The 12,741-nt window shown below is 39.9% G+C and overlaps 1 protein-coding gene across 2 annotated transcripts in view; it reads right to left on the bottom strand.

Moving 5' to 3' along the window:
• LOC137419508 (hemagglutinin/amebocyte aggregation factor-like) overlaps positions 1–12,741 on the bottom strand; it is a 54,333-nt gene that overhangs the window by 22,510 nt on the left and 19,082 nt on the right. Inside the window, exon 4 of one of the 2 annotated variants that reach the window (XM_078769762.1) lies at positions 89–408. The exons of the other annotated variant lie outside the window; for it this stretch is intronic. Coding sequence (XP_078625888.1) covers positions 186–408 — 223 coding nt within the window. The 3' untranslated portion in view covers positions 89–185. Of the gene's footprint in view, positions 1–88; positions 409–12,741 lie in introns of those variants that run through there. 2 annotated transcript variants of the gene reach the window in all.

The following is a 12,741-nucleotide window of genomic DNA, read 5'->3' as shown; positions in this document are numbered from 1 at the left end:
GAATTGGCGTCCCTTCCTCTCCCCCCCCCTAAAGACGACCGCAAAGATAAAAACACCTCTATACACTAACTGGGGTCATGCTGATCCCATGTAGCAAGTCTGCATGTAATCGGGCCAGAACTGAAGTCGGAGTTACGCGACAAACAATCACACAGACACCGGTCTGTGAATTATTATCAGGATTACTATGGCAAAAGTAAATTGAAGAGGAAAGCATGGTTGATGATCACAGCAGTGCCATCAATGGTGGTGGAGACAATTATTGCTCGGCGGAAGAAGTGAAGGAGAAATGGTTCATGCGCATTGTGTAATGTAACTCGATTGATTGTCATACATTTATTAACTCTCAGGATACCGGCCCGTTTCACATCTGCACCATCTGCACCATCTGCACTCTGACGTAACTCCCTGAAATGGAAAGAGACACGTTTGAACAGTGGGAAAATTTGCACATCCATACATGACACATTGGATCCACACTGGGGTGGTCCACAGATATATGTAATATTTAATACTATTACAAATCCATGCTCCACAAGGCTGCCCTTGTTCCTATGTTAATAAAGATCATATGAACCAACTATGAGGTCCATTGGAACTTATTTAGAGGTTGCTCAAAAAATAACATTTTTAATTTATCCTGCTTTTTTCAGATGGCAGAAACTCGCAGCTCTTCCACGGTTTGGTTGCTGGGCAAGTCTGAAAAGGAAATAATATGTGGGGGACTACCAACCAAAGGACGCACATTGCAGAAAATGGTGTACCATCACATACAAGAACACCATACAGTTCGTGAAAGTGCCAAACTTAGTGGACAAGCTGTGTGTGCATACTGGGAGAAAGCACAAATTCCAGTGCAGAGAGTAGATTCCTGTGAGCGCCAACTTTTGAAGTTGTATGATGCCTACAAACTGGTAAAGAAAAATAGAACCAAGACATTCAAAAACGATAGAGTGAAGGAGCAGATGTTCAAAGATGATCTGCAATCCCTCTTCGATATCTCACCAAATGATGCGCTTGAGAAAATGACGAATGAAGAAGACAAAGCATTCCTTATCATGCAGCGTGAGGATCCCTCAAGTTCACGTATGGGATCTGTGGACAACACTCTGGCAGTGAAGGAGAACAGAAAGCGTATCAGGCTTGAGAATGAAGATAAAAGAAAGAAGAAACATGCTGCTGAGACTCTAACAGCAATGCAATCTGTTCCATCAACATCGGCTGTGGTTGATGATGATGATGATGAGTCTGAGATTGAAAGCTCTGATTCAGGGGACAATTAATTCAAACTCCAAAGTCCATCTTCTGCCAAACAGGCGAAAAAGGCTCCCATCAAGGTGATCACTCCAGCAATAGTGGCAACTCTGGACAGAGTAAATCTCTCAGATCGGCGTGCTATGTTTGTGGCCAGTGCTTTTGCACAATCTCTTGGTCATACCATTGAAGACAAGTGCAAGCCAACAATAATGAATAATTTGAGTAATTGAAAATAGATAATTATCTATGAATTGATGTATGATGCTAAAAATTCTGTGTTATTATTCATTTAAATTTGTCAACATTTTGAGCAACCTCTAAATATTGTCCAATCAAGCTCAAAGTTTCACCACAAACTAATTTCTTCAACAGGATTTGGGGCAGGCTTGTGGACAAATGCAAATCCAATCTTCAAATTTTTGGACCACCCTAATTCATACGTTTGCGAATTTCCTTTCAACGTTTGTCCGACAGATGTCGAACAAAGCTCGATCGTCTGCCATTTTTAATTGGACAAACCTATGTATGTGTCACTAACCACGGATGATAAGGTATTATCCGGGCCAGAGTAGGTAGGCTAAAGTTAAACGAAAAAAAACACGAGGTTATCCAGGGGATAAAGTTATCGATGTTTTGCTCAACAGAACCTATCCGGCGGATAAATGTTATCAATGTTTTGCTCAACAGAACCTATCGGGGGATAAATGTTATCTATGTTTTGCTCAACAGAACCTATCAGGTGGATAAATGTTATCTATGTTTTGCTCAACAGAACCTATCAGGTGGATAAATGTTATCTATGTTTTGCTCAACAGAACCTATCTGGTGGATAAATGTTATCTATGTTTTGCTCAACAGAACGTATCCGATGGATAAATGTTATCTATGTTTTGCTCAACAGAACCTATCAGGTGGATAAATGTTATCTATGTTTTGCTCAACAGAACCTATCTGGGGGATAAATGTAATCTATGTTTTGCTCAACAGAACCTATCCGAAGGATAAATGTTATCTATGTTTTGCTCAACAGAACCTATCCGAAGGATAAATGTTATCTATGTTTTGCTCAACAGAACCTATCTGGGGGATAAATGTAATCTATGTTTTGCTCAACAGAACCTATCCGAAGGATAAATGTTATCTATGTTTTGCTCAACAGAACCTATCTGGGGGATAAATGTTATCTATGTTTTGCTCAACAGAACCTATCAGGTGGATAAATGTTATTTATGTTTTGCTCAACAGAACCTATCACGTGGATAAATGTTATCTATGTTTTGCTCAACAGAACCTATCCGGTGGATAAATGTTATCTATGTTTTGCTCAACAGAACCTATCCGAAGGATAAATGTTATCTATGTTTTGCTCAACAGAACCTATCAGGTGGATAAATGTTATCTATGTTTTGCTCAACAGAACCTATCTGGTGGATAAATGTTATCTATGTTTTACTCAACAGAACCTATCCGGGGGATAAATGTCATCTATGTTTTGCTCAACAGAACCTATCAGGTGGATAAATGTAATCTATGTTTTGCTCAACAGAACCTATCAGGTGGATAAATGTTATTTATGTTTTGCTCAACAGAACCTATCACGTGGATAAATGTTATTTATGTTTTGCTCAACAGAACCCATCAGGTGGATCATTGTTATCTGCCAGAGAGGTGATTTATCTACAGGATAGTGCTTATGCGGGCTTCTCGTAACTAGTCCCAGGAGAGCATCCCATGGTCCACCATCACAATACATACATGTACACATGCACACATACATACAGTGCCCTCCATAATTTTTGGAACAGTGAATTCAAATGTGTTATAATTGCTATATACTCAAGAAATTTGGATATGAGATCAAAAGATGAATATGAGGCAAGAGTACAGAAGGCTAGCTTTTATTTATTGGTATTTATATGAATATATGTTTTACCATTGTAGATCAATAGCACTTTTTAGCACTTTTTATGTTCAGTCCCCCCATTTTAGGGAAGCATAAATATTGGAACAGATTAACTAAAGTAAAGTAATATAATAGTTGAATTTGGTTGCATATGCCTTGCATGTAATAACTACATCGAGTCTGCAACCCATCGACATCACCAAACTCTTGGTATCTTCCTTTGAGATGTTTTGCCAAGCCTTTTCTGCAGCCATTTTCATTTGTTGTTTGATTTGGGGCGGTTCTGATTTTAGTGTACTCTTTGGCAAATGGAAATGCATGTTCCATTGGATTTAAATCAGGAAACTGACTTGGACAGTTTAAAACCTTCCATTTGTTTCCCCTGATGAACTCCTTGGTTGTGTTGGCAGTTTTGGTTATTGTCTTTCTGCATGGTGAAGCGCCTCCCAATGAGTTTGGAGGTATTTTCTTGCACATAGACAGACAAAATGTTTCTGTGCACATCCGAATTCATTCTGCTGCTGCCATCATTAGTTCCATCATCAATAAAGATGAGTGAAACAGTTCCAAAGGCAGCAATACAAGCCATGACACCACCTCGACCATGCTCACACATGAGGTAGTATGGTTCGGATCAAATGCAGTTCATTCCTTTCTCCCCACTTTCACCTTTCTATCGCTTTGGTAAAGGTCATTGCAATTTTTGAAATTAATTCATTCCTTCCTCCACACTTTCCTTCTCCACACCTCCTTCCTCATTAATTTCTTCCTTTCCTTCATGCCTTTCCTTCCTTTCTCCACACTTCCATCTTCCCATCACTCTCATTTCATTCCTTTCCTTTCATTCCTTTCTCAACACTTTCACCTTTCTATCGCTTCGTTGGTGGAGGTCATTGAAATTTTTGAAATTGAAATTGAATTGAAATGTAAAGGAATTCAATTTGGTAAAGGCAGTGAGCATTCTTGGTCTCATCTGTCCCTAAAACTTTGGTCCATAACACTGGCTCACCTCTGTACATGGCAAATCCTAATCTGGCCTTTATATTTTTGGTGCTGATGAGAGATTTGCGTCTTGCGGTGTCGCCTTTGTCGTTGTCTATTCGCTGACCTGGCCGTTGTCTATTCCGAAGTACACTAGTGGTTTCTTTCTTTTTCAAGATATTCAAAATTGTTGTATTTGCTATGCCCAATTTTTGTGCTGTGGTTCTAATTGAATTCTTCTATTCTTTCAGCTTATACATTGCTTGTTTTTCTTTCATAGAGAGTTCTCTGGTCTTCATGTTGGTTTATTCCTGCTGACTCCAAAGGCAGACTGCCAAGGGAAAAGCAAAGGCTAAAACCAAGCCTGGACATTCACAGGTATTTTATGTGTGAACAATCAATGCAACAAGAAACACCTGTCAGTCATTTGTTCTAATACTTATGCTTACCTAAAATTGAGGACTGAATATAAAAAGTGATATTGTCCTACAATGGTAAAACATGTATGCATAAAAATACAATAAATGAAAGGTGACCTGTTCTCTTGCCTCATATTCATATTTTGATCTCAAATCCAAATTTCTTGAGTGTATAGCAGTAATAATAAATTGACTTAATTGTTCCAATACTTAGGCATGGCACCATATATATATATATATACAGTCACGTGAAAAAGTAAGTACACCCCATGTAAAGTTTTGACTTTTGCAACATATTTCAACATACGGCTATTTGATCTTCATTTCAACAATATTGATAGATAAAGGTGATATAATATAACAAATATCATGAAACATTTACATTTTGTTGTCCATTGTATAATTTAAATAAACATAAATGCAAATTTCGCATGTGGAAAAAGTAAGTACACCCCATGAAATGTTTAAAAAAAATTTTTTAAACATATGTGGACATATCAATATTTGATCTTCATTTAAACAGTTTCTATAGATAAAGGTGATCTAATTGAACAAAAAACAATGAAAAATTGACTTTGCAATAATTTATTCAACAAAAAATTAACAGAGATGACATTTCCTTCAGTGGAAAAAGTAAGTACACCCTTGGCTCTAATAGGTGGTATTGCCCCCTTTGGCAGAAACAACCTCAAGTAGGCGTTTCTTATAACTGTCTACCAGTCTCTGACATCGACTGGGAGAAATTTTTGCCCACTCCTCCATGCAGAATTATTTCAGCTGTGCGATGTTTAAGGGGTTTCTTGCATGCACAACTCGTTTCAAATCCCCCCACAGCATCTCGATGGGATTTAGATCCGGGCTTTGACTTGGCCATTCCAGAACCCTCCATTTCTTTCTTTTCAGCCATTCCTTGGTGGATTTACTGGTATGTTTAGGGTCATTGTCATGTTGCAAGGTCCAACTTCGGTTGAGCTTCAACTTTCCGACAAATGGCCTCACATTATCCTCAAGCACCCTCTGGTACAATGAAGGTTTCATAGTGGATTCTGTGATGGTGAGCTGCCCAGGCCCTGATGCAGCAAAGCTGCCCCAAACCTTAATATTTCCACCACCATGCTTTACAGTTGGTATCAGGTTCTTGTGGTCAAATGCCGTCTTTGGTTTTCGCCAAACATGTCTTCTGGTACTGTGGCCAAATAGCTCTACCTTTGACTCATCTGTCCAGAGCACATTGTTCCAGAAGTGCTGGTCTTTGCCTAGGTTTTCATTGACAAACTTTAGTCTTGCCCTGATGTTCTTTCTAGACAGCAAAGGTTTCCTCCTGGCACACCTCCCATGTAGATCAAATTTGTGCAGCCTCTTTCCAATGATAGACTCGTGCACTTTGACATCAACAGTGGCAAGAGCTACCTGTAGGTCCCGTGATGACATTCTGGGGTTCTGAGACTTTTCAGCATCTTGCGGTCTGCTCTCGGGCTGAACTTGCTGGGGCGGCCTGGCCTGCACAAGTTGGCAGTTGTTTGGAATCTTCTCCACTTGTAGATGATCTTACGGTCAGTCGAATGATTGATTTCAAATTGTTTGGAGATCTTTTTAAATCCCTCCCCAGACTCGTAGGCATCTTTAACCTTCTTTCTGAAGGCCTCAGAGAGCTCTTTTGATCTAGGCATGGTGACGCCGTACATTTCAACAACAAAGAGCAAACCAAACTAAATGTCTGAGGTTTAAATAAGACAGGTTCCTCCAAGATTCTCTCTGACGATGTTCTAATCATTTGCACCTGAGCTGGTGCACCTGATTCTAATTTTAGGTATTTGAAGTAGTGATAAATATAGGTGTCCTTACTTTTTCCACATGCGAAATTTGCATTTATGTTCATTTAAATTCTACAATGGACTACAAAATGTAAATGTTTCATTATATTTGTTATATTATATCACCTTTGTCTATCAATATTGTTGAAATGAAGATCAAATACCTGTATGTTGAAAAAGTCAAAACTTTACATGGGGTGTCCTTACTTTTTCACGTGACTGTATATATATATATATATATAGTAACTCTAAACCGAAAGGGTAATATATGTATATATACTGAACATCAAAAGAAACTTAACACTTTCATTTTTTGAAATGTGCAGCTTTACAAACACGTTTCTTCAATTGTAATGGCTGATTATGTAATGGGAACTTCACTTCAATCACCGAGTTGATCAACAATGGCATGCTTGAGTGGTTCTGTATAGGGACCTTTCCCTTTAAATAATGACCCTCATAATGAAATCCTTCAGTTCTTGGGGTTCGACATTCATTTACTGCTGTCTACAGCCACTCTAGAGGCTTCTGACAAGGGAAAACAACAAGTAAATACAGAGGCCACGCCTGACATCTGAACAACGTTTAAGGGCCATTGGGATGCTTGAGGCTGGTGTAAGCCACCGAACAATTGCCCAACGTCTTGGTTGCTCACAGCCTGCAATTTTAAACCTGGCCAGGCGTTACGGTGAAACTGGAACTGTGAATGATGGTCAACGAAGAGGAAGACCATGGGTAACCACCCCAAACTAAGACCACTGGATTGTGCTGCAGCATCTTCATGATCGCTTCCGCCCTGCGACACAAACAGCTGCAGTGACAAAAGGTCGCCACAACAACCGCATCAGTGTCTCTACTGTGTGGAGGCACTTGAGAAGTCGGGGCCTGGTGGCAAGACATCCTTGCAGAGGTCCAGTGTTGAATGCAGTGCATCGGTGGAACAGACTAAGATGGTGTCTGCAGCATCGCCGCTGGACACAGCAACAGTGGAGTGCAGTCTTGTTCAGAGATGAGTCCAGATTTTGCTTCCATGCTGCTGATGGGCATCAATGGGTATGGCGCAGAGGTGGGGAAAGGTATGCATCATGCTGTATTCGCAAGATAAATCGTTGGGGAGGACCCAGTGTGATTTCCACCCATTTCAGGACACCTGTGGTCGTCATCGAAGGCAATCTCACTTGTCAGCGTTATGTCAATGAAGTTTTGAGACCTCATCTGCTGCCATTTCTCCAGGCTCATCCTGACATCACAGTTTTCCACCAGGACAATGCTGGACCCCATGCTGCTCGCCTGACCACCAACTTCCTCAAGGAACAGGGTGTTGAAGTGATGCCTTGGATGCCTTATTCCCCTGACCTCAATCCCATTGAGCATTTAAGGGATGAGCTTGGTCGATGTCTTGCATCGAGGGGATCAACCGCTGTCAATCGGCAAATGCTCATTCAAGGCTTCCAGGAGGAGTGGGACAGACTTCCCCAGGACCGCATCAGACGCCTGGTACAGAGCATGCGTCGGAGTTGTACAGCCTGCATCACAGCTCAGGGAGGACACACACGATATTGAGGACTGCTGTCATTCTGTCCTTGACTGTTGGGAGTGTTGTGTCCATTCCTGTGTCATTGTTTTGAATGTATTCAGGTGCGTGCCTTTGTGTTGCAGTGCTGTGACTTTTGTTGCACCACCCCTTTTGTTGCACCAGATATGGTTCATGCTTTTTTGCTTTTTTGTGATTGAGGCAACCTCTTGTTTATTGACATGTGTTTCGTAAAGATAGCTGAACTTACCTCTGTGTTCAAATATTTTTCATTTTTGCGTGGAGGATTTCAATGAGTGTCTTTCTAAAGATTTGATGTTTATTTTGATGTTGAGTGTATATATATATATATATATATATATATATATATATATATATATATATATATATATATATATATATATATATATATATATCTTAGGGTGGGCTTCAAAAAATCAAAATGCATATTTTCTCCAGGACATGGTCTATTGTTCCTTTTGGTGTCAAAGGAAACCACACCAAATTTGAATGGAATCCAATAATATTTAGGGGTGCCACATCAGTGATGAATTTTTCCCCATGCAAAAATAGGAATTCCCATTTTTTGGGCTGTATATACACAAAATAAATACATAATTATATATATACATTAAATATAATATTAAAAATAAATATATAGTAAATATACATTAAATAATAATAATATATATTATATTATACATTATATATACAATTATACGATAGACAATTATACAAATATAGACAAATATAATACATTAAATAATATATTAAAAATAAATATAATATATTAAAATTTAAATATAATAAATAAATATATAGTTATACAATATACTGTATATACATTATAATTAAATATACATTAAATTTATACATAAAATATACATTAAATAATAAATATACATAAATACACATTATACATTATATATATAGTTATATACAATATATTATACATACAGTTTTGAGACTTCCTATGATCACTATCTGGGCAATTTTCATGCATGTTTTGTACAGGTTCCCGGGGTCAGGGGTACGCTTTTTTAGTGTGTAATATGTAGGCCTAACTTATTGACTGTGGCTCTTTTGTAGAGAGTGACCCTGTGGAGTAAGAATTAACAGGATTTTACCCACATTCTTGCGTATTTTGCAGATATGGCATGTGCTAGTATCAGTGTTTCATTGAAAACTCGGGCTCAGGATAATGTGTATCTCATTGGGTCCACTTCTGGAGATGCCATCAAAGGTGCCAAGCTCCCGACTGTGCATCAATCTCTTGTCCTGTTTTTCCATCACCTGAAGAAGGAGAATCGCACTGCCCGGGAGAGTGCAACCCTCACCATTGAAGAGGTTGTGAAGTTCTGGGAAAAAGCTCACCTACCTACAACGACGAAGTAGCACTGCATCCATCGTTTGGAGAGGCTATATGAAGAATGGAGGAGCCTCCAAAAAGGTGCAAAGCGGGGTGGTGCGACCCAAGAGAAAAAGGAAGCATCCTTCAAGGCCTCCTTGGAGAAGACGTTTGATCTTAGGCATGCAGATTCGGAGGCCATAATCACCAACCCCGAGGACAGGAAGTTTCTTCACGATCAATTCTCAGAGAGGAAGGCTTCAATGGGATCTGTAGACACTGTGTTGGAAGCAAAAACGAAGCGAAAGAAAGAAAGGGAAGAAAAGGAGAAGACTAAGGCAGAGAAGGAAAATAAGAGACAGGAAATGGTCATGAAGGGTGCTACTGCTATGGAAGTCACAGACTCAGACTCTGATTCTGAGACCACGGCACAGGCTGGTTCTTCATCATCTGATGGTGGGATATCTCGTCCCAAGAAAAGAAGGCCTACCAACATTGTCACTCCTGAAGTTGCAGCTTCTTTGGATCGTACGAAAACAAGTGACCGAATGGCTGTCCACAACTTGGCATCCATTTGTAGAGCAGTAGGATGGGATCCTGCAGAGCTGGCACTGAACCGATGGACAGTGCGGCGGAATCGCATGATGCATCGATGCAAAACCATGGACGAAATAAAAGAAGCATTTCATCATAATGTGCAGGGTCCTTTAGTGGTCCATTGGGATGGAAAGCTTCTTCCCGATGTCACTGGAGATTTTGTGCATGTGAAGGTGGATCGTCTTCCAATCCTTGTGTCCAACCAGTACCATGGAATGGAGCAGCTGTTGAATGTTCCCAAGTTACCTGACGGGGGAGGAGAAGCTATGGCAACCGCTGTAGTGGACACACTGAAGAGCTGGAACCTTGTGGGCAAGGTGAAGGCTTTGTCTTTTGACACAACGGCCAGCAATTCAGGTGTTCGTGGAGGGGCTACTGTCCTCATTGAAAAGAAGCTACAGACTGAACTAATTCATTTGGCTTGCCGCCATCATGCACACGAAATCATTCTGGGAGATGTTTTCACCACTCTTTTCGGTCCTTCATCAGGCCCTGACATCCAGCTTTTTAAGCGGTTTCAGGCGGAGTGGCCGTCCATTGCCCATCACCAACCAAAAAATGGATTCACAGATCCTGATATGGCAGCTGAGTTTGCACAGAACAATGACATGATGGATGAAGCTCTGGAATTTGCTCTTGTGTGTTTGAAAGATCAGCAGCCACGAGATGATTATCGTGAACTCCTAGAACTGACTGTCATCTACATGGGAGGAATCCCACCTCGTGGAATCCGGATCATGGCTCCAGGAGCAATGCACAGAGCCAGATGGATGGCAAAAGCACTATATTCACTACAGGTGTTCATGTTTCGGTCAGAGTTCCACTTGACACTTCGAGAGGCGAGAGAACTCCGAGCCTTCAACATTTTTGTCTGCCTTGTGTATGTACAGGCTTGGTTTCGGGCTCCACAAGCTATTGAGGCTCCCCTGAATGACATTAACCTCTTCAAGAAGTTGGAAAAGTTTGAACAAATCAATCAGAAAATGGCTCAGGCAGCCTTGAAGGCACTTGGCCGCCACACGTGGTACATGAGCCCAGTACTAGTGGAATTTGCATTCTTTGACACCAGAATTGACAAAGAAAGCAAGATCAATATGATTGAAGCATTGAAAAATGACGGTGAAAACCCCTCTCCAAAGAGACCAGCTATCAAACGAGGAACCGCCCTGTCAATCGCTGGCCTCATAACAAAACACACCAAGCATTTCTTCAGCATCCTAGGGACCCCAACTGATTGGATGGATAAGGATCCTGGTTCATGGGAGCAGGAAACCAGCTTTCAGGAAGCAAAGAAAGCCGCCAGTGGCTTAGTCGTGGTGAACGACAGGGCAGAAAGGGGTGTCGCATTGATACAAGACTACAATAAGCTCCTTACAAAGGATGAAGAGCAAAAGCAAGCTCTGCTCCAAGTTGTTGCTGCTCACAGGAAGATGTACCCCGATGCCAGGAAGGCAACAGTGGTGAAACAGGCCCAGAAATAGGAGTTACATTTCTCATTATATTTGGGTTTTTTAATATTATGTGATATGGTGTCTCTTCATTTTATGAACTGAACATTTGGATTGTCATCATTGAATTTGAGTTTTCATAGCAATATAGTGCTATTTGTGCAGCTATTGTAACTTGTGTTTGCTAGAATACAAAAAGTGAGTGGAGGGTGGATTTTCATAAAACAAACTTCTGGTTTTGCTTTCGATCCATATATAGAAAAGTTTTGCAGACACCTTTAGTTTGAAGGCTGATGTGGCACCCCTAAATAAAATCAGATTGCTTTCATATTTGGTGTCTTTTCATTTTGGAACAAAAGGAACAACATAAAGCCATGTCCCAGTAAATATTTAAAAAAAATTATTTTGAGCACCACCCTAATATATATATATATATATATATATATATATATATATATATATATATATATATATATATATATATATATATATATATATATATATATATATATATATATATATATATATATACACACACACACACACCTATTTCCACAATAAATGGTCATTTTGATGGACCCTACTTTGAAGTGTATTCTTGACTGGATATGTTGGTCGAAGAATGTGAGCTAAATTCTGTTTGAGAGCACATGTAATAAAGTTATAATGGAAATAAAATCATCGCCGAGTAGTGCCTCGTTTCATTTGTGTGGGAGTATATTGTATGAAAGAGTGTGATACAGAAAGCACTTTTTGTGTACTGTTGTATTGTACATCATGTTCATGTCTCTCAGGTTGGCCCTGTTTGAAATCTGGGTGATAATTATTTTAGTTATTGTTGAACACTACGGTCAGTTCTTTCAATTCAGTTAGAGTTCAATCTATTTCTGTTTCATAGTTTTTTTTGGGAGACCGCAAAACTTCATTACCCACGTAACGCATGTCCGTAAAAATATTGCGTGAGTAAGACAGCAGAGTTGTAAAATAGTCGGAAGATGTACACATTTTATGCTTGCAACAAAATATGCAGGGGTGCTTATACCTTCCGTTCACAAATGTCAAATAAGGCCGACTTTGTAAATCGCCTGTTCCGTCGTCCGTTACGTGGCGAGATTACCGATGTGGTGAGGATGGAAACCGTCTCTTTTCGTAGTATGGGTAGGGATTTTTTTTATGAGATGTAGTGAATTTGGGAATGCAGCATATTTGTCGTGGTTGAAGAGGACTGGTATGAAACGAGAGCAATGTTTTTGGATGTTTTTACCACTTCCCATTTTAATTTAAGCCATCAATAAAACTCAGTAACATTACTCACGTAATTGCTTACCCATGTAACACATTGGACAGATCGTAGTGCCGAGATTCCCATGGAACTAGCGATTGTTTTGTGATGCTGGTAGTGGGTAAGCGAGGTCTGCTAAGAAACCGTGTTTCAATGGA

The sequence above is a fragment of the Myxine glutinosa genome, chromosome 1 (assembly GCF_964187855.1).
Source record: "Myxine glutinosa chromosome 1, kmMyxGlut1.1, whole genome shotgun sequence".
Classification (NCBI taxonomy): domain Eukaryota; kingdom Metazoa; phylum Chordata; class Myxini; order Myxiniformes; family Myxinidae; genus Myxine; species Myxine glutinosa.
Note: the sequence above shows the minus strand (reverse complement) of the source record. Positions and strands in the feature narration are given on the sequence as shown.